Genomic DNA, 27,927 nt, shown 5'->3' with positions numbered 1-27,927 from the left:
AGTCCAGGGGAGGAGGGGGGGGTTTGTAGTATAGAATAATGTCAGTTTACTGGTGAGTCCCAGCCCCCCCCCCCCCCCATCCTGCGGCGACTGTGTGTTGAACAGACAGGTGTGTGTGTGTTGTGTCAGGTTTCTCACAGTGTATAGTCAGTGTATCAGGGAGGGTGAAACTGTGTCACAGTGGTATGCAGTCATGTTTGACCCAATATGATTGACAGTATAATAGTGTGTGTGTGTGTGTGTGTGTGTGTATGGGGGAATGTAAGAGAGAGAGAATCGTCTGAGTGCAAGTGCAGACGAACTGAGAGCAGCGATGCGGCGTCGGGGAGGACAGAGTGAGTGAATGAGTGAATGAATGCAATTGACCTCCGCCACTCTCCCCTCCCCTCTCTCTCTCTCTCTCTCTCTCTCTCTCTTTCTCTCTCTTTAGCATAGCTCCTCCTCCCCTGTTGTTTTAAATCGATCATCCTTTTCGCCCCTCCTGCCGGTCTAGATGAAGGCCTCGGGCTTGCTGCCGTTGTTGATCTGGACGTAGATCTTGGGATCCTCGTCGCGCTCGTCTCGGAGGCGTGTGAGGTGTCGGCTGTGGCACAGCAGGTAGAGGGGCAGGCAGAATCCCAGCATGCTCAGCACCAGCAGGCCCACGTTCACCTGGAGATAACGTAAAGGTCAGACTAATATATCGGTCTGCTGATATTCACCTTTTACCAAAAATCCAACATCGGACAGTCAATGTTGTCCAGTCTGTCCTCACTCTGCCTGAAGGAGCTGCTAACCCACCATAAGGAATTTCATTAGTATGACTTTCAATGGAGAGTTTTAGTGTCCCATGATGGTCTGAATGCTGTTTCAGAGGCTTTTCCACCGTACCTTTGAATTTATTCATAAATTTGTGCGGTGCCTGTCAAATACACCAATGGACTAAACTAAGTGGGTGAGGGAGGACATGCAGCAGCAGTGATATCGGGGGATATTTGTGTCATCTTACCCATAGGGGGTCTCCCTCCAGGGGTCCGACCATGGCCATGAAGAGTGGCTGCTGGAGCAGGGCGAACAGCGCGCTGATCAGAGACTGCATCCCTGTCAGGCTGCCGAACTGAGAGGACGGGTACCTGCAGGGGACAAACAACACCGGCCTCTTATTCTCTTCAGTGATAACCTCAAATAGTTTTCATCGCTCACCGTAGGTGGTATACGGGTTTTTGCATTGACTGTAAATACAAGTCTGACTGCAGAATTATGTTTTATTTCTGAGCCACACATCTTTCTAGCAATGGCATTGGCATTCCACTGAATGGTATATTGCTATGTTAAATATTATTATGGCACTATATAGTATTATGAAGTATTATTATGCCGTTAACTCATGAACGTACACACACACATCCGAGCCACTTACACAGCAGCATACAGCCCTCCGACTGCAGAATGGATGAAGCCTCTGACAATGGTGTGCAGGATGAACGACAGAATCTGAAGGGGGAAAAGAGGAAAGCGATACATTTCTCAGATTAATACCAGGTCAGTTCACGGTGCGCCTTTTTTCACCGCTTTTAATCTTGGATAAATGAGACGCTGACACTGGGGCGGGAGCAACAACCGAGATGATAAATAACATGCAGTGAGCGTTATGTCCACCAGGTGTCGCCGAAATACTGAGAAATCCCATCAGCTGCATTGCCATGTGAGCCGTTCACGCTTGAACATCATGTACATCTCCCTCACTGTCCCCCCCCCCCCCCCCCCCCCTCTCTCTCTGCAGTGCTACCGCTCCATCTGAGGATACATGGGGGTTCAACCACCCTGGCACACATGCTGGGAAATGTGCCTCCCCGAATAGCTTCAAAGGAGCCCTGATCTTTACCCTGCCATCCCATCCGTGTGTGTGTGTGTGTGTGTGTGTGTGTGTGTGTGTGTGTGTGTGTGTACCTGAAGGGGCAGGTTGGGGACGATGCAGCTGACGCCAAAGCCAACCAGGAGGAGATTAGTGAAGATGAAGGCTCTGGTGGCGTTGGTGATCTTCTGAATCTGTTTGTCCGGGCGACGGGGCTGACCAGGCTCCCTAATAGAATAGAATAGAATAGAATAGAATAGAATAGAATAGAATAGAATAGGATCAACTCTTTTATCCCATAAGGTAGTTTCTGAAAGCAAGGAATCGTTTTTCGCCACCGAGATACCCTTCTTTTGCTCTGCTTTCCAGCCTCCACCTTTGTTCTTCTATGCTGTGTGTGTGTGTGTGTGTGTGTGTGTGTGTGCGTGCGCTCCCCCTCACCTCTTGCCCTTCTTCTCGCTCTCGTCCTCACAGTCTTTGAGCTTCCAGTCCATGATGTAGCCGATGACAGGAGAAGTGACCAGACATAAAAGCTGGAGCACGCCGAAGATGGACGTGTAGACGCTCACTGAGAGACAGACGGACAGACAGAGCGTTACTGTGTGTTTTTACGCTATTCTGCAAGGCTTTGAACATTTAATGAAGAGTATGAATCGTTCAGAAGCAGAGGCACACAAAGAAGCCAACACAAGAGCACACTGACAGACAAGAACTGAGTTTTCTGGTTAGTTGCAGAGCGGTTTGAGGTGCTACTGTAGTTTTACAAGTTTTTACATCACAACAAGAAAGATACTATGAACAGATGAGCTGAGAGAGGCTGAAGGGTGCAGATGGGTAGATGGCTGTAAGTTTGGCCTGAGGTCTCTTACCCACTTCCATCCTCTCCACTGCAACAGCAGCAGGAAGCCAGCGTGACAGGAAAAGAGAGAGAAAGAGCGAGAGAGAGAGAGAGAGAGAGAGAGACGGACGGGAAGGGAAAGTTAACAACGAGCGGTAAGGCAGAAAGCAGCTGAGAGAGTCAAGAGGGATCGTCAGGTATCGCAAAGCAAAGGCGGGAAGAAAAGTCTTATGTTTTACAGGCACAGATGTGAGAATCCATTTAGAACACAATATAGTGAAAATCATTACTCCAGCATGAGAGCCGTTAATGTTAATGCCTCTGGTCAGACGTTAAATTGAAAAGAAACTTGCTTCTGGGTTTAGGCAAATCTACTTGACACAAAGCCTTCCACATTCCTGAACACACACACATACACACACACACACCTGTGCTGAGGTCTCCCTCGGTGAGCGAGTCCAGGATGGTGTTCATGGCTCCCATGTAAAAGATGAGGCGGAGCTGGGTCACACACATGGTGATGAGGCTCAGCATGAAGATGGGACTGAAGACGCTCTTCATGAACGACTGAGCTGCAGAAGAAAAGAGAGAGAGAGAGAGAGAGAGAGAGAGCAAAATGGTCATTAGAATAAGGGTTAGATCGATAAATATGATTGCTGGTATTGACCTTTTGTTAAATGTTGGATATCAGCCTGTCAGTGTTGTTGAAGGTTCCTTCATTTAATCGTTCAATGTTTCTGTAAATGAATTCCTCATTTAAAGGCAGTAATGAATCCCAGACTTTCCCCTACTGTTGAATAGGTGAGGTGGGTCAGCCTGCCTCTTAAAGAGCTGCTAACACATTAGTCTGGGTTTCAGTGGAGAGTTTTAGTGTCCCATGATGGTCTAAATGCTGTTTCAGAGGCCTCTCCTCCCTGACAAGAATAACATTCTGGGGAAAACACTGAATCATTGCAATTTTTTGGCATGAAAATGGAAAAAGATATTGAAAGTCAGCACAAAATGGCAGCTGCAATACAAAAATATCAGCATCCGCTTCAGCTATCACAAACCCAACCCCAAACCCTGATTAGAATGACACAGTACTGGATTGTATTTGGGAAATCTGCATTATTCAGTCCAGATCGTTTATGTCAATCAAAGCGATACAGCATGTCAACACACAACCTACATAATCTCTTTCAAGCCTCCGCAGTCTGCAAGTAAAACAGCTCTCCTGTACAGTTGGCTACAAGCCCAAACCTGCCTCTGTGTTTTCATCCTCTTTCTGTCTCTACCTCTATTCATATGATGGAAAACTACACCGACTTGTTCCCCCCCCCCCCTCCAAAAGGAAAGGGTGCCGTCGGGGTGTACTGGGGGGAAAGAGGCTGTCGTCTAAATATTCCCAGGGCCTTTGGGTGCCATGGTGACATGTCTTCACCTGCATTAAAAGGGCCAGGGGGCAGGGGACTCAAAGAAAGGGTTGATCATTAATCTAACATGCGAATATAAATGGAAAAAATGGACGCAACTGCCCATGTAGTAAGCACTGGACAAACCTTTTAATGGTCAGTGCACAGATGGAGCGGGGTTTATGATCCAGAACAACAGGTGTCTGTCTATGCAAGACTTCATCAGAGGAATTTCTTTTTTTTTTTTTGGTAACACCATACTGAAGCTGTGCTCATAAGGCTTTATAATGCATCATAAGCACATTGTGAGTGCATGATGAATGATGATGATGAGCAGCATAATAAACACAATGTGCAAAAACATTAGGGGGTTGAATACTTTATGGTGTAACTGTATGGCTAATAACATGATGTTAAATTGAATGTCATTTTCTGATGTTTGTCTGATGATTTTATCGTAAGAAAAGTTAAGAAAAAGACAATCCATGTGTCTAAAGGGCTTGTAATCCGCTTGGAATGCAAATAAAGGGTTAACATTTTCTATATTTACTTCCTCTCGCTATCTGCCTTTCCATCTTGATATGTTCATGTTGGAATGGAAAACACTTCTGAATAAAGACGTTTGATACTGCACTTCTGTTTGCTTTAGTTGCGTTGGCTCAAAAGCAAAATACCTTGAAAAAATGACCTTAAGAAGCTGAGACAGTAAAAAAAAAAAAGGTTATTTTAGACAAAGAATAATTTAAGTAACCAAGTAGAAAGCAAGTAGAAAAAAAAACTGCCTATCTCTATATAGACTGCGCTGGTTCTCAATATAGTTTACATACCAAACTAGCCACTGTGACGTTGCTGAGTGGCTGCAGATCTCACTCTGCACAGCTACAGTACATGGGTTTACACTACAGCACCAGTTTCACAATAATCCCAAGTCAAACTTTATTACTTTGTATATAATTAACCAAATGTGGTAATTTAAGATGATTTAGTGTTAATGTGTCTTCAAATTCCAACTGTAATGCAACAGTTTAGTTGGTATGTGAGCTCAAACTCAGACCAGGCCCTTCAGATCTCAGGAGACAGGAGGAAAAGTAAAAAATGCCTAGTAGGCAAATACATTGCAACCTTCACAGCCGTCAAATAAGAGAGAAATGAGAGGGGAAATGGGTTGGTATATGTGTGTGTGTGTGTGTGTGTGTGTGTGTGTGCACGTAATATGGGCCTCTTGAGAGCTCCTGAGAGATGGAACATGTCCAGCTGTTACTAAACCAACCATGGGCATCCCGGCCGCATACCAAACACACACACACACTAACTCAGAACGGCTGACGCTTGGCCTTCAACCCATAACAATGCTCCTCCAGAGCCGCCTGCCAGCGTGCCACACACCCGCTGGGCGGCGTTTTGTAGCAAACGTGGTCCAAACCGATTCCACGGTCCGTTTGGTACCAAAGAGACCCAGAGGGGAGAGACCGAGTCCCCCGCTGGGAGTCCCTGACCCTCGAGGGGTGGGGTGCTTACCGGGGGATGTAGGGCAGAGGTAAAGGGGTTGAGGGGTTTCTATGGGTCTGTGGCCGGATGCTTGTGCCTAATTGTTATGTACAGATCTGGGTTAGGGAGAGTTAACTGCGCTTCTCGAGGTTTGATGTTTGACCCTGGTGACTGTCCAGCCGTGCAGGACGTTCACATGCACACCAGAACTCAGCAATCATTCAATATCTGGGTTACTGTGTCTGGTGACCTTTGACATGTGCAGTTTGAAAAAAACAAAAGAAATCTAAGGTGTTTACATGCCCCAATAAATGGAAAGATTGAGCAGAAATCTAGGTGTGTTAACTGCTTACTCCGATTTCAACTTTACTCCAATTAAGATAATCATACTGGTCGTCATACTGGATGACGACTTCCAACAGAGTAGCTGGCAGCAGCGACCAAAACATTAGTTGGTTGACATTAAGCCACATCAACATGAAGCCACCTTGAGGTGCTGTGAGAATGCTATGTGTCCTAAAAATGGTTGGATCCCCTTGGTTTATTAGCGGATGCGGAAAAAATGATAAAGCCTAACAATACGATACGAAAAAGGCAGGCTTTTATATGTTTTGACATGCTTCCTTGCTTCTGAAGACTTCTGAAGACAAGAGAGGACATAACCGCCAATTTGTCGGATGTAACAGAAAACAAATACTGTGTAAGAAGTAGTGCAACAGACTACTACTCCCAGGGTGAAATAGACAAAGTGATAATATTACTATTCCTCCCTAGGGCTGTGGGAAGGTCTGCGGTCTGGAAGGCCTTTGTCTTTCAGACACAACGCTGGCATACAGAGCGACTCTCCTGGCAAGTTCATTCACAATGCCGGCTCCGCTGGCAAACTGCCTTTTCAAATACTTGTGAGCTGGCAAAGGGACCCGGCAATTTGTGGGGATGGAATCATTACGGCAAAAGGAGCGCTTGACGTTTACAGATTACAGATTTCGTGTTTCAGACTTACTCTCCTCCGCAGACTTGCACTTCACCTCCAGGTCGACGGTGGACAGGCACAGCTTGTTGGCCTCCTGCGTGGCCAGGTCCTTGGGCGGCTGGTGCTGCTGCTTCATGGAGTTGCCCACGCTGAGGCGGCGCCCCACGGTGGTCACCTGCCGGTAGAACTGCTTCCCTGTGATCTTGTGGTCGAAGCCCAGCCAGCTGAACTTGATCTTCACCCTGCGAGGTTGAAAGAAGGAGGGAGGGAGATAAGGACGGAGGAGGGAGGAGAGACAACAAGGGAAAGGCGGTTATTCAACACATTTATCAAAAGAGAGGTGTGAGAGAAAGACGGAGCAGGAGTCAGCAGAGACAGAGAGAGAAAGAGAGGAGAGGAAACATCAGATCCAGGTGAATAAGAGCAAAGCTGGCTGATCTTCTGGTTTCATGGTCTTTCCTGTCCTCGGGGCCGACTTGGCCTCCGCTGCAATACGCTGGGATTAAGCGTGCATGAGTGTGTGTGTGCATGTGTGTATATCCAAACATGCTTGTGTGCATGTATCTATATACAGTATATGTGTGTGTGTGTGTTGGAGGAATGCGCTGATCTCTGTGGAGAACGCAGGCTTAGTAGAATTCCAGCTACAGCACTTATAACCTGTGGTTAGTTAAAGCATTAGAGCTGAAAAGGATAGCTGCAGGCTAAAGAAGATTTGAGGGAGTGTGTGTGTGTCTTACGTGTAGTCCATGTCCTCCGGGCCGGGGAAGGGCTCCAGAGGCCAGTTGAAGAAGCAGTTGAGGAAGACGAGGCAGGCGCAGCCGGCCCAGACCAGCAGGATGGTGATGAAGGTGGCACCCAGGTCATAGATCACCTGCAGGCAGACAGAACCCAAACAACAACAGAAATCAATACGCTGCTCCGGGGTCGCTGGGTTATTAACGTCTCTCTAAATCCATATTTGTACAGGGCTTTGGATAGGGAAAGCTGATCTGGTGGATGAAGATGAATACTTTTTCAAAGAGAGGAATGAAAGCACATAAGTTACCTTGATGCCAGGGAAAGTGACGGCAGAGGAGGCGTAAGAGCCGATCATCAGGGCGATGAAGGTGGACCTCAGGTCTCCAAACATGTTGGGGAGCTGAGGAGAGAGCAGAGGGTCAGATGACACATGTCAACATGATGCACTTCTATTCCATTTTGAATAAGTTCATAAAAACACATCATGTCTAAAATTTCAGTGGAAACGCGTCAAGCAGTCTAGATCTCGGGTCGTCATAACATTTGAAGGTGATTTACAGTGCCATGAAAAACGATTTGCCTGGGAATAAATAAATCATCCTCCTTCCAAAATCACATGTGAAAACACAGAGGGTCTTCTCTGGTTTTTCTATGGAAGTCAGTGAAGAAACTGATGTGTTGTCATTTTCCTTCTCAGACTCCCTCTACAAACCACTAAAACCCACCAAAAACATCTGACCACAGAATGGGGGCGGATTCTTTTTTTCCTGGCTGCTCTATATGTTATTGATAGGCCCGTTGCCAGAAAGTACAGCATGTGCTGTGCAGCAGGGTGTTTCTGTTTTGTTCCGCCATTCGAAGTGGAGCGGAGAGAAAACCCAGAGCGTCTTGCGTAATGACACTCAACCCTGAGAGAGAGAGAGAGAGAGCACACGCTGTTCTTAACTAGGCAACTTCAAAACTGTAAACAGCCTTCTTCAGGATGTAGAAAACAGAGCGAAAAGAAGAGCAAGAGAGAGAGAGAGAGAGAGAGAGAGAGAGAGACAGAGAAGAGGTAAAGGAGTGCATCAGTGTGAATCATCATGTGTGTATGTCAGCATAACATAATATAGGCCATCTGGGCGACGCTTTCATGCAAAGCACCATGCGATACAGTATGTTTTTAGCATGGAGGGGGGCAGGGGGGGCAGTGTGTGTCAACAGCACTGAATGAAGTGGTTCTCTGGTGAAAGAGTGGGGGGCAGGGAGTTAAAAAAAAAAGTCAGACGGAGGAGGAGGCATGAAGGCGAAGGGTGCGAGTTCTCCTCAATAGAAGCTTTATTATGGGTCATAAGCAGCAGAATTCCCCCAAGAATCCCCCCTTCCCCTCCAACCCTTCTCTCATTCTCATCATCTGCCCATCCCGCCGCTGTGCTCTCCACGGGGGGCGCGGCTTGTTAGGGAGCTGGCTGAACCCTCTCACCCCACCGAGATGTCACCCCCCCCCCCCCCCGGCTTAATTGGACCAAAGGTGAGCTCCCAAAAATCACCGACGGTCCCGCAACAACAAGAGCCTGCGCTGCTCCGCTTCTTGTTGCTCTGCAGCGGCGCTCGACCGGAAGAACCCAGTTATGACACGGACGCAGCGGGAGGCCGCTGACTGACTGGGTGGCTGGCTGACTGGCGAGACTGGGGCGAGATGAGCGCCCTCTGGCCCAGTTGGCACAGAGAAGAGGAGACGAGACGAGAAAAAAGAAGAAGAGGAAGAGAAGTAGCCGTCTAAGCTGGAGTGGACGTCAGCAGACCTGATGCGGTCGGCATGAGTCCCGTTTATGACAAAGCAGGGCTGACTCTATGCCGCTATGCCGAGTCGACAGGTTTGCGTTTCAACACTGATGCTCCATCAGCTCCGCTCGCTTCCTCTAGCCACTTGCGTCACCCACCACTGAGTCATGCTTCAGTGTCCAGTCTGTTGAAAGAGTCCTATTTATAGCGCATGTCCTGGGATTTAGATTCAAGTCTTATCGTCCAGATACGGAATAAAGCCTCTCAGCTCATTCTGATGTGGATGAGAGACCGTCCCTAACCTCTCTGCAGTCCTTCCCGCTAATATACACCGCGGCTTGTTTGTTTGCTCTGGGAACAAGTTCATTTGGAAGAGAGCTCAGTTGCCATTGGCGGTAATTAGTGTAAAGGGCACGAGCGAGAGGAGAGAAAACAGCACACGAGATCACGAGAGCGGGCGCAGCGCCAGACCAAAAAGCATCTGTAGAGCAAGCCCAGACCAGACTGAACCACATCCAGGCCTTGTGATCATCGCCTCGTCACAAACAGCTGACGTCACACAGGGGGTTTCTCTGGGTTAGCGGGTCTGAGGCTGAGTCAGTGGGACCGTTGCTTCCCAAAAAATACATGTGAAAAACCGGTTTGTCCGCTGGTCATGAAAGAAGAAGTGGAAATTAATGGGTTCAGCAGTGTGTGTGTGTGTGTGTGTGTGTGTGTGTGTGTTGAAGAGGGCGGTTCAGCTGTCAGGCTTGATGAGGAGCAGATAACAGTGTCTTTATAGTGGGAGTCAATAAGCCATCAGTCAAGCAGGCGGGCTGACAAGAGTGGGACTGCTTCGCACCTGGGGACAATGGCTCTGCTGTAGCTTCAGGCTCTGACACACACACACACACACACACCAGGCAACTGTACACTAACTGCACAGCAACTGTACACAGCGGGGAGGATAACAGGTGCGATCGATGTCGCTGCACTGGTACTGTATTGTTGTTAAGTACAAAGCATATACCGCCGTCTGTGAAACTTATAACTTGTTAACCTTATATCATATCCTGCTGCAACACTGGAATTTCCCTTCGGGGATAAATAAAGTACTCTATCTATCTATCTATATCTGATTTTTACCTATGACAAACTCCAAGCTCAAATTTGGTGAAATTTGTATCTGAATTTGAAAAAAACGCCCATGAAACCCATTCAAACCCAACTGTATAATTCCAAAAATGCAGCGTTGTCCGTTATGAAATCAAGCTGTTTTTTTTTTTTACCAAATCCTGGCAAGTGTAATGGAGGTTTCGGGGCGATATGTTTTGGTGACTGTGTAATCATGGGAGGAATGTATCAGCTGTGTGTTTCCTCTGCTCAGCCTGCAGGGTCGGTGATGTGATTATGCAGCTCCTAATCAGAAGCACCGCTGTGCCGCTCCCCGAGGCTCGACTAAACGCTGTGTCCCAACAGAAAAGAAACCAAAAAAAGAAAAACGTTTCACCTCAACTCGGTGAATTACTGGCCGATGTGTTTCCCTTACCGGGCAAATCTCAATTAAGTTGAATAAACAGCTACGCCTCTGCATTTCCTCTCCCATGAGCTGTACTAATCTGAAGATACTTTATAGTCGTCTCCTGAATCTCTATTATCTTACAACTCTTCTACCAAAATCTACATGTAAGCCCCAGCATCTCCACTGTAGATGCAGCAGGGGAAAGACTGAGAGCAGTCTAGGCTAAGAAGCCACTTTAAAATAATAAGCGCCCGCCCACCATCTACCTGTTGTTGCTGCCTCCCTGAATAGCTCTTTGTTAGCGGTGCGGCCACAGTGTATCCATGCAGAGAGTGGCAGGGTACACACAGATGGGCCCAGTGTTTGGACAGCTACTGAAAGGACACCGAGTCTATTTTGGGATCCGAGCAGTCACCCGCAGATAAGAGATCATCTGCCGTCGGCGTTCGCTTGATAGCAAAGTAGAGGATTTTTTCGTTTGCCTGATTAAAAGCTCAAAATGAGACAAAAGATGCTTCAAAGCGAGGCGGACCGGATCTATATGAGGATCTATGAACTGCGATGTTTGTTTAGTTACTATAGGTGCAACTGCCCTACATAGTCTACAGTCCACATCACTTTGTTCAGCCAGTGACTAAACGCATGTCATTTTGTTTGAGGTTAAGGGTCAACCTGCAGGTCAGCCAACTGTTGTTGAAACATACAAGGTAGCAACATGGGACAGCATGGGAGCATAAGGGCGTACTGACACTTAAACCTGTATGACATCAACTCATAGTATGCATCAGTACCATCAAACTGAGTTATATGAGGATGGGGTCTTTAAGGACAAAAGCATAACGTTTTTCTGAAAATTGAATTGTGTTTATATTGGTGGTTGTTTGCCTTATGGTGAGCACCAACTGCAGCTCATAGTTAACCCTCCTTTATATTCACCACTACATCACTGATTACTATTGTAGAACAAGCTGTCAGTGATGTCAAACTGGGCCTATAGGAAAAAGAGATGAATGGAGAGAAAATGAGCCGAGAGGACGAGAATCAGGAAGCTGCACGTTAGTAAGCCGCAAAAGACCACAGAGAGAGAAATGCAGAAAGAGAGTAAAAGAAATTCTGAGTAATGAGTGCACTTGCTTCTGTTGATGATGCATGAATATCTCAAGGGTTCGGGGATGTCCGATATGTTTCCCACAGTCTTGATGCTGTTGTTTTACCCCTCATGTCTTTATTGGGGGCTTGGCATGTTGGTGATACACGAATACGACTATATTCTACAGGGGGTCAGGTAAGTTGTTGCGCTTTGATTCGAGACTTTTTTGGACATCCTGTACTTTTGCACTTATTGCATGTGAGGTGAGAAAGAGGAGCGAGAACACGCTGAACCCAACGACAGGAGGAAAGAGGAAGCTGGACTGAGCTGTCAGAGAGGAAAGAACAGAGAAACGAAAGAAGGAAGAGGGTTTGCTGCAGCAAGTGGAAAACACGTCAGCTGCCTGCTGGACCATTGAGAACCAGTTCTGACCGGTCCGGGACTCCATCCATCATAAAGAGAAAAAAAAAAGCAGCCAGCTGGGCCGCGAGCTTAGCAAACGGCAGCTGACGAACACCAGGCCGCATACCTCCATCTCCCTCATCCCACACTCAACCGATACAGACTTCTTAAGGCTGATACTATATATTTTGGATTGAAGCCAAGTGATTCTCACGCCAAAAAAATCCCAAAATGCGTGAAAGCCTCTGAAACAGCATTCTAGACCCCTCTCTCTCTCCTAACACTTGTTTTTGGAGGGATTTCCAGTCGTTCCAGCTGGACAGAACACCCTGAACGTGACTGTCGGATCGAAACAACCCGACTGCTCCTGTAAAAAAAAACAGGACACGTCCACGTGAGGCTGATACCAGCGGCCGCTGCTCTCTCTCTCTCCCTCTCTGACCCAGTCTGGTCAGCAAAGATCGAGGATTACCGACGGCTCTTGACCTTTGGCACTCGTTTATCTTCCCCCCTCATCTCCCTTCCCCTTTCCCTTCATGTGGGGTAAACAGAGCGTATACTGTACTTCCTCCATCTCGCCCCGCCATCTCTGCTTTTTCTCTCTTTTTTTCCTTTTTCTGTCGTCACTGGCGCGCTGAAAAATAGCCGTTATTCATTCCATAGCCGGATCTCAATGCTTTTCTCTCTCTCTCTCTCTCTCTCTCTCTCCCTTCCCTTGGCCAAGTAAAATGAAGTCAAGTGCTGTGTGTGCTTCGTGCATTTTCCACTGCTTCACCTAGCAAGCAATCGCTCCCTGTTTCTGCAACAGTCCCTCCTAGAAAGTCCTAGCTTCAACATCTGCATATATAACCTGCACACTGACATTTTCTATACTGTAAAACCACATAGAGAGCCATTTTGTTGACATGCAATCAGTCAGTCGGCCATAACAGTGTTTCCAGATGGTCCGGTGACACAGATAGGGGGGAAAAAAAGGGGGGGATTGGGAACAGAGGACATACACATTACAGTGAAGCAGATATATATATATATATATATATATATATATATATATATATATATGAAGTGGATTAGAGCGTCAGACTGCGAGAGCGAACCCACTCCGCCAAACAGGAAGCAGAGGGGCCGCAACACGTGCCGCGGCCAAGCAGGAGAACAAGAGGAGGGGCTAATGTCTGTCTGCGGGACTTTGTATATATGTATGTGTGGGTGTGAGTGGGTGGGGTGTAGGGGGTGGGGGGGGGGTAGGGAGGGATTCCAGCAGGAATGGCAGGGAAAGGTTAAAAGCGGTAATCGGAGACGATGAAGGAGCTGTTTAAAGAGGAGAGGAGAGGAGGGGAGGGGAGAAGAGAGGAGAGGAGAGGAGAGGAGAGGAGAGGAGGGGAGGGGAGAAGAGAGGAGAGGAGAGGAGAAGAGAGGAGAGGAGAGGAGAGGAGAGGAGAGGAGGGGAGAGGAGAGGAGGGGAGGGGAGAAGAGAGGAGAGGAGAAGAGAGGAGAGGAGAGGAGAGGAGGGGAGGGGAGAAGAGAGGAGAGGAGAGGAGAGGAGAGGAGAGGAGGGGAGGGGAGAAGAGAGGAGAGGAGAGGAGAGGAGAGGAGGGGAGGGGAGAGGAGGGGAGGGGAGAAGAGAGGAGAGGAGAAGAGAGGAGAGGAGAGGAGAGGAGGGGAGAGGAGAGGAGAGGAGAGGAGAGGAGAAGAGAGGAGAGGAGAGGAGAGGAGAGGAGAGGAGGGGAGAGGAGAGGAGGGGAGGGGAGAAGAGAGGAGAGGAGAAGAGAGGAGAGGAGAGGAGAGGAGGGGAGGGGAGAAGAGAGGAGAGGAGAGGAGAGGAGAGGAGAGGAGGGGAGGGGAGAAGAGAGGAGAGGAGAGGAGAGGAGAGGAGAGGAGGGGAGGGGAGAAGAGAGGAGAGGAGAAGAGAGGAGAGGAGAGGAGAGGAGGGGAGGGGAGAAGAGAGGAGAGGAGAGGAGAGGAGAGGAGAGGAGGGGAGGGGAGAAGAGAGGAGAGGAGAGGAGAGGAGAGGAGAGGAGGGGAGGGGAGAAGAGAGGAGAGGAGAGGAGAAGAGAGGAGAGGAGAGGAGAGGAGAGGAGGGGAGAGGAGAGGAGGGGAGAAGAGAGGAGAGGAGAGGAGAAGAGAGGAGAGGAGAGGAGAAGAGAGGAGAGGAGAGGAGAGGAGAGGAGAGGAGGGGAGAGGAGAGGAGAGGAGGGGAGAGGAGGGGAGGGGAGAAGAGAAGAGAGGAGAGGAGAGGAGAAGAGAGGAGAGGAGGGGAGGGGAGAAGAGAGGAGAGGAGAGGAGAAGAGAGGAGAGGAGAGGAGAGGAGGGGAGAAGAGAGGAGAGGATGGGAGAGGAGAGGAGGGGAGAGGAGAGGAGGGGAGAAGAGAGGAGAGGAGAGGAGAAGAGAGGAGGGGAGAGGAGAGGAGGGGAGAAGAGAGGAGAGGAGGAGAGGAGAGGAGGGGAGAGGAGAGGAGGGGAGAAGAGAGGAGAGGAGGGGAGGGGAGGGGAGAAGAGAGGAGGGGAGAGGAGAGGAGAGGAGAGGAGAGGAGAGGAGAGGAGAGGAGAGGAGAAGAGAGGAGGGGAGAGGAGAGGAGGGGAGAAGAGAGGAGAGGAGGAGAGGAGAGGAGGGGAGAGGAGAGGAGGGGAGAAGAGAGGAGAGGAGGAGAGGAGAGGAGGGGAGAGGAGAGGAGGGGAGAAGAGAGGAGAGGAGGGGAGGGGAGGGGAGAAGAGAGGAGGGGAGAGGAGAGGAGGGGAGGGGAGGGGAGAGGAGAGGAGGGGAGAAGAGAGGAGGGGAGAGGAGAGGAGGGGAGAAGAGAGGAGGGGAGAGGAGAGGAGGGGAGGGGAGGGGAGAGGAGAGGAGAGGAGAGGAGAGGAGGGGAGAGGAGAGGAGAGGAGAAGAGAGGAGGGGAGAGGTAGCTCCCTCCCTCCGTCCTTCTCCTCGCTTTCTCTCCCCCTGTTTTCCATCGCCGGGACAACAGAGTGCTGAGTGTGCATCCGCAGGAGAGACCGAGGAAGTGCAACAAAGATAGATAGAGAAAGAAGAAAAAAACAACAACATTGAGAGAGAGAGAGAGAGAGAGAGAGAGAGAGAGAGAGAGAGAGGGGGCAAGAAGCCAAACGGTCCCCTTCGGGCCCATTAGAAGTAGGATGAAAGGAGAGAGAGAGCAGGGAGGGAGAAGAGAGGAGGATGAGAGACCAAGACCCACCACATCGAAACACACGCAAATAGAGAGAGAGAGACAGAGAGAGAGAGAGAGAGAGAGAGAGAGAGAGAGAGAGAGAGAGAGAGTTTACAAGTATCTTAAAATAGTCACTTTCCTCAGTAACAACCCCTGACCTAGAGATTCAGGAAAGGGCAGGAAAAGGAAAGAGACTGAGCAAAGCATCCACACAAGAGCTTTCTCACACACACACACACACACACGCACACACACACACACACACACACACACACACACACACACGCACCCCTAAGAAGCGCAGCAGTATAAACCAAACAGTTGTAGAGACCTGCAGGGGGCTATAACTCAGTTCGCCGTAGAGAGGTTAGTGGCACAGCACTGCAAAAACACTCACACGCCTGTGCACACACACACACACACCATGTTGACACACGCGCACATGACACAGTGTGCGTGTATGTGCGTGTGTGTGAGCCAGAGTTGACAGTTGTGTCAGTTCAGGCTCAGTCTTGTTGGACGAGAGCAGCTGAAACTGGAGAGGACAAAAACAACGGGGCCGAGACTAGACTGGGAGGGAGTGTGTGTGTGTGTGTGTGTGTGTATGGGGAGGGGGGGGTCGGTGAAACCAGCTGAGCAACTTCTGTGTGTGTGTGTGTGTGTTTATGTCTCTCAGTCGGGTCCCACAGCCAGAATAGGAAACAGCAAAGTGGGGGGTGGGGAAACACACCCAAACGCACACACACACACACACACACACACACACACACACAGTCAATTCCCTCATGGCTGCTTCCTGTTTGTCCGCTCAGTGACAGTATCTCTCCTCCTCTCTAAGTGTCTTGTGATAAAGTAACACACTGCTCAGGCCAGACCGCAGTAGTGTAGCACTGCACTGATAATCCCAGGAAATGTGTCCCATGATGCACTGCATGCTGTTCCACCGGGACAAGAATACAATTCTGGAGAAAAACACTGAATCCTTGTAATTTTTTATATATTTTTTAGCATGAAAATGGTTAAATTCAGTCTCTGGTGTGTACCACTAGTTGGGGTGAATACACTGGCTGAAACAGGGATGCAGAGAAACCACATAGTGCTGTCAACAACACACACACACACACACGCGCACACACACTAGCGATGCATGTGTCCTTGTGCGGATGAATTAGTAATGAGATGGGGTCTTTTTTTGGCTCCCAGCCAGAGCAGCAGAGCAAGAGTGAATAATAGATTACTAATGCAGTCTCTCTCTCTCTCTCTCTCTCTCTCTCTCTCTCTCTCCCTCTCTCTCTCACGTGGCCTCTCCTGTGATGCAGCACTTTCGCTTAGTGATGAGATCATCCTGAGCAAGAGGCTTTCCTTCCCCCGGTCCGTCCCTCTCTCCTTCTCTCCTGTCTCCCCATCCCTCCTCTCTCTCTCTCTCTCTCTCTCTCTCTCTCTCTCCTCCCTCCCTCTGTCTAAATGCTCCCTGTCCCTCTCTCCAGCGTTCTTGCTGCTACTGCATCTGTCTTTCTGTCAATCTCTCTCCATCCACTGACCCTCTCATTTCTTTTTCTCTCCATCAACGCCCGATTCTATCCCGTCACCTCGCTCTAATCCACTCTCCTGCCTCTCCTCTCTCTCCTCCTCCACCTCCTCCTTCCTAATCCACCCATCCCATCCTCTTCTCTTCCTCGCGTTTCCCCTCATGTCCCATCTAGGGTCAGACCGATATATCAGTATCACCCTGGCTTTCAAAGGAGAGTTTTAGTGTCCCATGATGCTCTAAATGCTGCTTCAGAGGCTTTTCCACCCTGACAAGAATACAATCCCGTGGGAAACATTGAATACTAAGTCATTTTGGGGCATGACATCGGTATCAATCAATCCCTAATCCCTTCTTCTTCTTTCTCCCGCTCCTCCTCCACCTCCTACTATCTCCTCTATCTCGTTTCCCTGCGCCGCCGTAAAGCTTTATGACTCACCGTCAGAGAGGTGAAGGTCATACACATGCCTCCGAAACCGTTCAGCGCCAAGGCGACGAAGATCAGGACGGAGAGATCTGGGGGAGAAAGAGGAGATCAGCCAGAGAGAGAGACGGTTACAAGACAGCTACTGTATATCCCAATTGATTGACAGACTGTCTGCGATATGTCTATGTGATACGATGCGAGCAGAAATACATACTTTTGGGATCGCTGGCTCCGTAGGCGATGAGGAGGCAGGAGAAGGCGAAGCAGGCACTGGGAACACAAAGGATTGGATTTAGAGAGGGGAAGGCAAAGCAGTAACACAGTTGCTGTATGTGGATTGGAATGGATGGAAGAGTTTACAGGACTCTCGTCTCCGGCCTCACCTGCCCAGCAGTCGCAGCTTGCGTGGCCCGTACTTGTCCATGACGATGCCCAGGGGCAGGGTGATGGCGGACAGCAGGAAGGAGCCCACGGTGAAGGCCAGGTTCAGCATCTCGTCTTGGTCCTTGCAGATGGGCCAGCTGTTCATCTCCAGGTACTCCTCCTCGGGGTCGGGGGCCGACGCGTTGGAGAGGTTGAGGCTGGAGCTGTTTTCTGGAGGGGGGAGGGAAAGAATTTAGGGAGTTCGCATCGGGCAGATCGGAATACGCCGCTTTCCTTGGTTGATTGGAGAGGGTTAAAGCACCACTTTGTGATTCAGGCTGATACAACAAGTGTGTTTTTTAGTGCGTCTTTAAATGTACCTATGGAGGGCCGTTACACTCTAGACACCACAGAAGGATCTCTATGTACTCTAGACAATAAATTATGATTGTGAAACAGAACCAGGGAAAAAAACTGTTTACTTGTTCCGTAATTCTAGAGGTTTCAATTCAATCTAAAATAAACACCGTCTTGGTATTTCAAGTGAACCCGTTTCTAATGTTCCGCTTTGGGATCCAAGCCATGGCACAGTTTCTATATTTGCCCCCCCACCCCCCCCACCCCCCCACCCACACGCACCCTGAGAACTCAGCTGCTGATTGAAAGGCAAGGAGACTCATTAAAGGTCAAGTAAACAAACTACAAGGAAAACAACACAACACGGGATAAACAAGCAGCAGAAATGGTCACGACCCAACCTCTAGCTTAGGGGAACTCCATGCCTAGGTAACGGTATGCACACACACACACACATCTCTGGTAAACAGCTCACTGAGTTATTGTGCAGTCTATTCCTGTCTATCACTGCTCTAATAAAGTATTGCCTTGACCCGGCACCTCCTGTAAAACACTGTTGATGTCAAGAGAGAGGGGGAGCAAAGAAAATGACACACAGAGGGAAGGATGATGGAGATAAAGAACTGCACGCTCCTCGCTCACCTTGACCAGTAAAACAATGGAGACAGCCTTGGCAGTTCGCACATAAACAAGTGTCTGGAGGACCGGAGGAGGGAGGGAGGGAGGGAGGGAGGTACAAAAGAACTTAGTCATCGGAGTGTTTTCTTCACTGGAGAGCTGGAGGCAAGTTGTCAACAACAGCTAAAGTCTCCGCTCCGTCTCATGAACAAAGCGGCCCTGAAAAGCTGGTAGCTGTTTACCACTACGCTATAAGCGGTGGCTGACGTTCATTTCTGCCGCTGCTGAGCCAGCTTAAGTTAAAAAGGGAGGAGGACGTTGGTTTCTGGGTTAAAGGCAGGATTTAGAGGAACAGCGGGAAGCTAAGTACATCATATTAAAAGTGCAGACCTTTAAAAGTGATGCAGCAGATTGGCATGTGCCCCGTGAGGATGTTTGTAGGTGAAAGGTAATGTGGCTTACACGCTAATGGAGATGTTATAAAATCAGTGAGGAACGTTGGGACATTTGAGCTTGGGGGGCTTCAAGGACAAACAGCTTCCGGAATATATATCGAGTTTGATTTAACAGGAGGGCAGAATTATTGAGATATGATGCTCTCTATGAGGGTTAGACCAGTATATCGATCTGGAATAGGCCTTTAATTAAAAATCAGATATCATCCACCTCTGATATGATGGATATGATGCAGTTTGATTGATTACATATTGTAGAATTGATCAGTACTACACTGGTTGTCTATGGGAAGACCCTAACCTGAACTGATCCCAATTCAACAAGTGTGCATGAATATTTTTTTTTATTACCAGTAGTAATAGTAGTAGTAGTAGTTGAGGTAGTAGTAGTAGTAGTAGCAGTTGTAATAGTACTAGTATTATCCTGGCTTTCAATGGAGAGTTTTAGTGTCCCATGGTCTAAATGCTGTTTCAGAGGCTTTTCCATCCTGACAAGAATAAACATTTGGGAGAAACATCTAAACTATCGGCAGCTTCAATCCAAAAATCGGCCTTCAAAAGCCCACATCGGTCAAAGCCTTATCTCAATAGTGAGATGAACTGTTCTTCCTGATATACAGTATGTGCTGTATTAGAGCAGTAGTGCTGACTGTTGGACTAACAGAAGGTAACAGCATCTGGCCCTGGGAGGCCCGGCCTGCTGACTAATCAAATGGCTCCAAGCAACTTGAGTCAATAAGGGAAGAGCCCTGAACACACACACACACACACACACACACACACACACACACACAGACACACTCACACGTACAGGCAAACACAGGTATAGGCTGACCCAAATCTACCCTGAATAGTTGTTCATGATGAATCACACCATGCTGTCTCTCCTTCAGCGGCTGTTTCTCCTGCATGTCAACACTATAAAAACTAGCCTTTGTGTACCTATCCTCGCTGAATTCTTTTTTTTTTTTTTTTACGGACACACCTCTCCCTCCTCTCCTATACATTTGTGCTATATATACAGTCGCTGACAAACAGACTCACCCCTACGAAGTCGTTTGTTAGCATGTTAATGATTGTTAGAGTCTATAAGCGGCTTTGTTTCCGTGAGAATGGCCGTCGCTGTTGTGAGGAAGAATGCTTCACCGTCTCAGAATTGTTCCTTTATTTACCTGTTGATAGCATTGAAAGCCCCAACATACAGCATTGAACCTGATTAGTAGCCTATTAAAACAATGCACAGATAAGAACAGTCATAAGGGAGGATGTTAAAAGGAAGACACCACACAAACAAATCCAAGTCTGTGATAAGTGCCATAGCAAAAACCAATAGGCACTTCATGATCTCTCTCTGATAGATAAATAGGGTTTTCACAGTTAGTGGCTGCTTAGGAAAGGACACATTAAGTACTGTGTAAAGGTGACGGGGTCACATGATGGCTAGACGGTCTTATAAACATTTAAAAGCCTCAGGGGCATCTGAAACACACAAATGGACACACACACACACACATTAAAGAGGAAGGGAAGAGGGTGGAAAGAAAGCAGAGAGAGAGAAATTCCTGCTTTTTTCAAACTACCTCACCTATTCTATTCTGTTCCACTCTCTTGTTTCCTTTGGGACTGATGTGCATTCTGATCAAACCGACCCAAACAGGCTTTTCCAGTAGTTGAGTAAACTAGCGATAAGAAAGGTAAGAAAAGGCACTGTGAGTTTATCTTGCAGAAACAACAACACATCGACTATGAATCCCACTGAAAGACCCACGTTGACGGGCCCAGTTACGAAACAAAGGCAAAGCCAAGGAGGTGAGAGAGACTGTTGAGCTGGTGGAAGGAATGTAGGTCTCTCTCTCTCTGTCACACACACACACACACTTCGCACCACCAGAGCAACCACAAACCCAGAGATAGCGCACAGGTGACGAACGACAACGGAGAGTTTCACGAACACGAGATTCTGTCCTGAGGAATGGGGAACAGCTCTTTCCAACAGATCCATATACTGTAGTGTGGAGATGGTGGAGGCTTAATTCTTTGGGGACAAATAAATCTACAGCAAATGCAAAACAGGGTGCGTGCAACATGACACCCCCACTTATTTGCCTTTCTTTCTCCAATCCTTTGAGACAATCTAAATAGAAGACGTGGGCAGGGTTGTCTGCTACGTCTATAAAAAAAAACAACACTTTCCCATCCTAATATGTGCATAACCACTGTAGGGAAACATAGTCTGGCCAACTCTGAATGCCATGTTATTCTTGACTCAGTGTGCCATTAGCCAGCTGAGATGAGCGTATGGCCTGTTTCTAACAGCTGTTCACAGTTTCACACCCTCCTAATGCTGCAGTTCACATTTATTCACACTTTTCATTTCTACTTAACATATTCTTGACACGTTTGCCCATTCGCTACATTTTTATTTATACTCAATTTTTCTCTGGTGTATCCCATTACTGTTACGACCCAATTGCCCAATTGGAAGCAACTTTTTGACCAGAGTGAGTTGTCACTGGTGCCATATAAACCTCATATGCAAGTGTAAACCTCAGCACTGTAGGAGTCTAGGTCAGATGGACACAAGGCTCCTAAGAGGAGTAGAAGGAGGTCAATGTCTTAACCCAGTTTTATGTCCTGGGGCCCACCTCCTCAAATACATAGGACACACACACACACACACACACACACACACACACACACACGCACACACACACACACACACACACAGCATGGCCCACCTCCCTGGCTCCTCACCCCTAGGTGTCAACACAGAAACTGCTGATTTAACGGCACTTAGCAGGTCAGAGAGAGGGAGGACGAGAGGAACAAAGAGAGCTGGGGCCGGGTCGCTGCAGAGAGAGAGAGCTGAGTCAGCGGTAGATCCCAGCTCTAATCCATAGAGGTTAATTTCCCACACCCAGATTAAGACCTAATCCCAGCAGATAAACAAGCCACCTTCAATTAAACAGTTTATCAGAGTTCATTCAGCTATGAGCAGATTAAAAGACTGTGGAAACATACAGTACATGGAACAGCCTCATGAATACTGTAGATAGGGTCATATGAGAGCTAGTGTAAGTGAACGCACCGTGAAAACAATCAAGCCGTTAAAAGGCCTTATATGCGCAAATTAACCCGACGGCCTTTCATCAGCGTTCTTTTGTGGGTTACAGAGAGGGAGATAAAGACGAGGAGAGAAAGAGAGAAGGAAACAAACAGAGACATCAAAGAGACAAAGACAGAAAACAGCCTGTGTGATTACCAGTATGGAGAATGAATGGCCCTATTCACACATGGATCTGTGGATCTGTCTGGCAGCGGGGACGAATAAAACCCCATGGCTCTGGACGATGACGACGATGATGATGATTTGACCTCTCAGTCTGTCAGTGTTATGTTTAATCTGACCTACAATATGATTACGACCAAATAACGGTTACCAAAGAGCAGTTAGGTGAAAAGAAAGTCCTCATTTGATGGTTTTTTTTTCAGTTTTTTGCTACAATAAACCACAAGCCAATAAGAAATGACCGGCTGAGTGCAGCGACTCCCTGCACCACCTTTGATCATAGGACAAAATGACCCACAATAACCTAATCCTGATCCATCTGTCGGGTTTGTCGTGCAGGAGAAACCTGATTCACGGCTACATCTGAAGCTTGTTCAGCAGCCTCACTGTTATTGGCGAATTGACTTGTTTTTCCACAAGGAAATCCCTAGTGTGGGATCAATATAAATCCTCCGTCTCTGTTCGCTGTGTTTGCCAGTATGTGCAGGTAGCTGCTTCGCTCAAAGGTCATTGTCCTCGCTAAGGGAAGAACGCATTAGCAATACAAACGAGAAACGATTTGACACCGGTGCACATTGTGGAAGTTTGGGCTGCGAAAATGGAAGGCGACACCCTAGCGTTTCCTCTAAAAAGCCCATTGTGTGTGTGTGTGTGTGTGTACGTCCCGTCTCCTTGCCTCCACCACATCCACACAGCGCTCCGTCCCCCTGAGTGTTGTAATCGTTCTTTTGAAAGCTGGTGGTTTCTCAGCCGCTCCAGCGAGAGATACTCGGGGCGTTGTCAGACACGGTCCATTCACATCCCAATGCAAACTTTCACTGAATGCAAACCCGCCCAGAACGAGGCTGCGCTTGTAAAATGAATGAGAGAAGTTGGTGATGAGGAGGAGGTGAAAGGTCAAATAGGCCCATTAGCAGTAATTACAAGTTGTATTCGGCTCTGTAGATAAAACAGTGGCTGTGGCCGCTTACATTTTCCACACATTTTCTGATTCTGGTTGTTTTCAAGTGGCAGATTGGATATGAGAGTGTGAGTATTCAGCTTCAATGTTGATGTGGTGCTGGTTGAGCCAGGCCAAACATAAGAGCTTTTGACTGTATTTCCTATTTTTATCTCCTGGTTATATTACTTAATATACTTGTTTTATGCTTTCCTATAAAGCACTTTGTAAAACTCTGCTTTTGCATATGCACTGTATAAATAAAGCTTATTATTATTATCATTTGTATTATTAGCAGTAGTAGCAGTAGTATCTGCAGTAGTAGTACTAGTAGTAACCAAAAGGCACCATCCAGAGGAACTGCAGTAGTGCTTTGTATGCAATAACATTGCTATCAGATGAAAAATGTCGTAACTGCTCAAGCTGGAGGTGCAGCAGACAGTACTGGGAGCCGGGAGATGCAGTAACAGAGTGCAAACCCACAGTGAGGTTTTGGCGGTGATGTGCGCCTCACACAAGTTGAGTAATTAGGACACTTTCACCTGAAGGCAACGCTATTACACAAGATACACAACTTTAGTTCCTCTGCATGGTACTTGTAGTCCCTCTCCTCCAGAATGCTGCAACCTGCCTTGTATTCAACCTCATTAAATTCACCCATGTCCCTCAGCTCCTTCTCTCCCTCCACTAGACACCTGTAGCTGCTCACAAACCTGTTCAAAACTTCTTGTATAATTCCTAAATGCTTGGTCACCAATCTGAAAATGAGTTTTTTCCCCTTGAAGCTCCCCTAGGAAAGTTGTGTCCTAGATTTTTATGTAGAAATCCAGTTGTCTTATCAGTCTAAATCACAAAGTGGGGCTGCAACAGAGAAGAGCGTCCCATCCCCAATCAACTAAGACGATGTAGATTCACTTTATTTGTCCAAATTATTCTCTGGTGTTGGTATGGACACTGGTGGGAAATCTTCTCCACACACAGGCAGTGATGAATCAAAATTTAAGAGCAAAATACAAATAGTTTCCAGTTTTCGATGTATAAAAGCCTCAAATTTCACCCGGTTTTCATCTGACAACAAATAATAAAAAATATTTCCCCCCAGGATTATCATGACCCATGTCCAGCTGACTCACCAGGCCCTCTGCACAGGTAGGAGTAGAAGCCCTCGGACTTGAGCATGATGAGCAGGGAGCCCCAGCCCAGCAGCACGGCGGAGAACAGCAGGTTCTCGATGACCGCTGTCACCGCCATCCACCAGCGGCGGGAGAAGGCCGTGGCCAGGGTGGGAGCCATGTCAGCACTGGACCGGCCTGATGGAGGGATGAAGATAAGGGTGGCTGGGGTCAGCCTGCAGGACAAAAAAACAAGGAAGAAAGTGCAAAAATGGATTAAAGATGGGAGAGGTGTGAGGGAGAATAGAATAAATTGGAACATAATAAGGCTTTGACACTCACCTATATATAGTCACACATATAAATGATATAGTAGATAATATGTTTAGAGCTGCCTGATTTCATAATAAAATGTTTTGAATAAATCTCTGGGCTCGTTTCTTTGTTCTTGATTAATGATGATGATGATTACAGAGGAAGAATCTCTCAGAAAACAGAAAACAGCTGAGACCTTCCAGCAGCTCAAACTCCGCCTGTAAATATTAAACAGCCCCCGCCCCTGACCTATCTGATTGGCCGACGGGTTTCACATGGCTTCTCCCATTGGCTGAGAGTGACATAGCTCCTGGAGCAGCTGCACGTGAGGCTAATGTTGCGTTCAGCCCTATGGGAAAGACTAGAAAATGCCCTTCAGCTCACTTTTCAGATGGTAAACACCGCTAGAAAATACTGTTACCGCTGACGAGGAGCAACCAAGAACACGTCAATCATGTAATCTTGACGGCTTCAAACAAGTTCAAACGCGCGAACGCCTGCAAGCGGTTGTTTTTCCACCGTTAGGTCATTGCAGCCGTTTTTCCCATAGGACATGAACGCAGCGCGAGTTCCAGCCGGTTCGAACCAGTGCGGCGCGAGATTGTCGGTGTAACATTTCTTATTGTTGTCAGCGCTCTGCTGCCCACATCCGCTCTGTCTCACAGTCAACACACCTACAGCAGTTTCATATGTTTCTCACAGCACGCTATACATAACGGAGCCGTTTATTGGGCGGATAAAAATAAAACATAAAATAAATACATGTATAAAATAGTAATCAAAAAGAAAATAAATAAATATGTAATAAAAATAGATTCAAAAATCATAGAATCAATACAAATAGTGTTACATTTGACAAATTAATCTGTATCAGAAAGATTTATTTAAAAAACAAGTAAGCTATTAATGAGGTTTTCATCTATTGTCTTCATAATGGGAATGTTGTGAAGCCCTTCCAGACTGTAACTGTGATTAAGGACTGTACATATAAACTTCACTTGAGACTTAAACAAATCCAAAAATAATTCAGCTGGCCTATATAATTATATATTTCAGTGGGTTGTTCGAGACTATTCATTGCCTGTTGAAATAGCTTAAAATGTATTGATATTCGACTATATTAGAGTTTCTGACCCAGTGTAAGGAAATGTTTTGATTGAATGTGAAGTTGATGGCACTTATCGCCTCTACGACTGAGGTAAATGAGAATAAAGCCGCATATGATGCCTTTACTCTTTGTCTTTGTCTTAATTTGCAGAGAAAGCCACTAAGAACAATAACAGAGTATTCTGCAGTAAATGAAGAGCAGCGCTGGAACTGGTCTGAACTGGACTGAAATCATCATCCGCACAATGCGCCTCCCCCTCCCTCCAGCCCTCTCTCTGCCCACACCAGCGTCAAGCCAGACAGAATGAACACAGCGACTTCCGCTTACACCTTTCAAACGAAAACTCTAATTGACTGAGATTTTTTTTTTTTAAGTAAGACAAAGCACTAATAAAGATCATCCTAAACCTCGGCCTAAGTAAGTCTTCATTTGACTTTGTAGTTTTTATCATTACAATGAAGAGCAAAGATCAAGCAAAAAATAACCAGAAATCTATTTGGAAGCCATATCTAAATAAAGAAATCACATCAGAGGAACATTCAGGACCAATGTCGACTCGAAGTTGACAGCATAGTGACCTACATCTAATGTTTTATCATAATAATTGCCCCACATATCCCTGCAAAATTAATCTATTTATACTTGTGGGTTAGGAAGTTTTGGTGTTGAATGATAGGCCTATTAGACACAGGCACTTTGCCATAATTAGGGTTTAGTGGTTGATGCCCCTGGTGAAAACAAAATATATTTATTTCATGAAGAATCTATGTCAAATTAATTAAAATAAATATTTTTTTTGTACAATAAGGCTTTTTTTTTTATAAGCGGGTTAGGGTTAGGCATGTGCAAGATGCCATATATAGTTTCCCTCTGTAGCCTATTTCATGTAATGATTCTACTGAGGATTTTAACTCAATTTAGTCAGAATGTTCTTTTGTACACCCCTAAACTTTATTATTCTTTACTTTCCCAAAGTGACAAAAAAATCATGCTTTTATTTTGAAGGCAAAACCTCCTGTTTTCCGGTCCTACTCTGGTTATTTCTGTGTGGCTTGACGCAGCTCTCCCTCTCTCCCCCCGCAAGTAGCGCTCAGCTGTTCAGTATCAACAACAGGACACAGGAATAAGCAACATCACTGGCTGCTGAAACAAAGACAGTAAACTAGCAGACAACAGGCGGTAAAAAGCTCCAGATACAGCAGCCTCCATTGTTCCTCTGATGCCTCGCCACCGTTTTGATCAAATCCAGCGTTTTCTACTCAATATATGATTTCACAACTTTCATGCAGCGTTGAATACACGCTCGATTGTCGACACAGCCCAATAAAATAAAGGACAAGTAGGAATGACCAGTCTAAACTTGACAACGAAAGACAACAAAGTGTATCAAGCCATAACTGTGAATCACGTCTGATCTAATCTAATTACAGCACTGTTGTGAAAGTTACAAGAAATGAGACTGAAAACGCTCTATTTCTAGTCAGCGTTCTGAATCATCACAGAGATTTCAAATGGTAAACAGTGCTGAGACCTAAAGTTGATGTCAAATGCATGGAGGCTGTTGCGGGTTTTGCGTTTCCTCTATCCAATCACAAAGGAAGGAATTGCTGAGACTGAAAGGCTCAAATGAACGAACTGAACACGAAAACACCTCGGTGTAGAAAACAATGCCTATGGTAGATGATGATTTGTCATATGAAGCACGCCAGAATATGAGTCAGCCTCGCCTCGCCTCCGGTGGAGCAGCTACAGTGATGGAGCATCCTCGGTGTGAGCGGCATACCTGCGCGTGCGGATTCAGGGACGATGGAGCGGCTCCTTCCCTCGGTCAGATCTGCCGTTCCCCCGACGAGCAGCGAAGACACCAGCGGTGGAGGGTCACGTGCAGGATGGGCTTTAGGTGTCTTTGAATCAGTATTTCTCCCCTCATCTCTCATCGCCGCATGCTTTATACCAGCGCAGGAACGGTGCACAAACAAGCCCGCCCTCCCATTGGCCCGTGGCTGAGCTAGAGACCGGCCCGAGCCAATCGGCGAGCGGCAATAATACAGTTATTATTTCCCAATACTGATAAATTGTTGGGAAAACAGTCGGGTAAATGTTTGGACACAAACGAGGAAGGGAGCTGGAACACGACTGATCAGCCTATTTAATGAACTCTAGAAGAAACAGTAAATAGCACTTTTAAATTACAACAATAACAATAACAACAGTAATAATAATATA

General features: G+C 47.1%; 1 protein-coding gene across 1 annotated transcript; it reads right to left on the bottom strand.

Annotated features, from left to right (window-relative positions):
* Positions 1–474: 474 nt before the first annotated feature.
* On the bottom strand, positions 475–27,622 carry LOC139916310 (large neutral amino acids transporter small subunit 4-like). Its single transcript, XM_071905133.2, has 14 exons — positions 27,485–27,622; positions 24,300–24,514; positions 17,528–17,738; positions 17,359–17,414; positions 17,157–17,233; positions 7,576–7,668; positions 7,268–7,401; positions 6,558–6,769; positions 3,101–3,244; positions 2,276–2,402; positions 1,930–2,062; positions 1,400–1,473; positions 989–1,112; positions 475–651 (listed from the first exon to the last, which is right to left on the bottom strand). Exons 2-14 carry the CDS (start codon positions 24,457–24,459, stop codon positions 490–492), a joined length of 1,707 nt encoding a protein of 568 aa, XP_071761234.1. The 5' UTR covers positions 24,460–24,514; positions 27,485–27,622; the 3' UTR covers positions 475–489.
* Between the last annotated feature and the right edge of the window lie 305 nt (positions 27,623–27,927).

The sequence above is a fragment of the Centroberyx gerrardi genome, chromosome 6 (genome assembly GCF_048128805.1).
Source record: "Centroberyx gerrardi isolate f3 chromosome 6, fCenGer3.hap1.cur.20231027, whole genome shotgun sequence".
Taxonomy (NCBI): domain Eukaryota; kingdom Metazoa; phylum Chordata; class Actinopteri; order Beryciformes; family Berycidae; genus Centroberyx; species Centroberyx gerrardi.
This window is presented reverse-complemented; position numbering and strand designations above follow the sequence as displayed.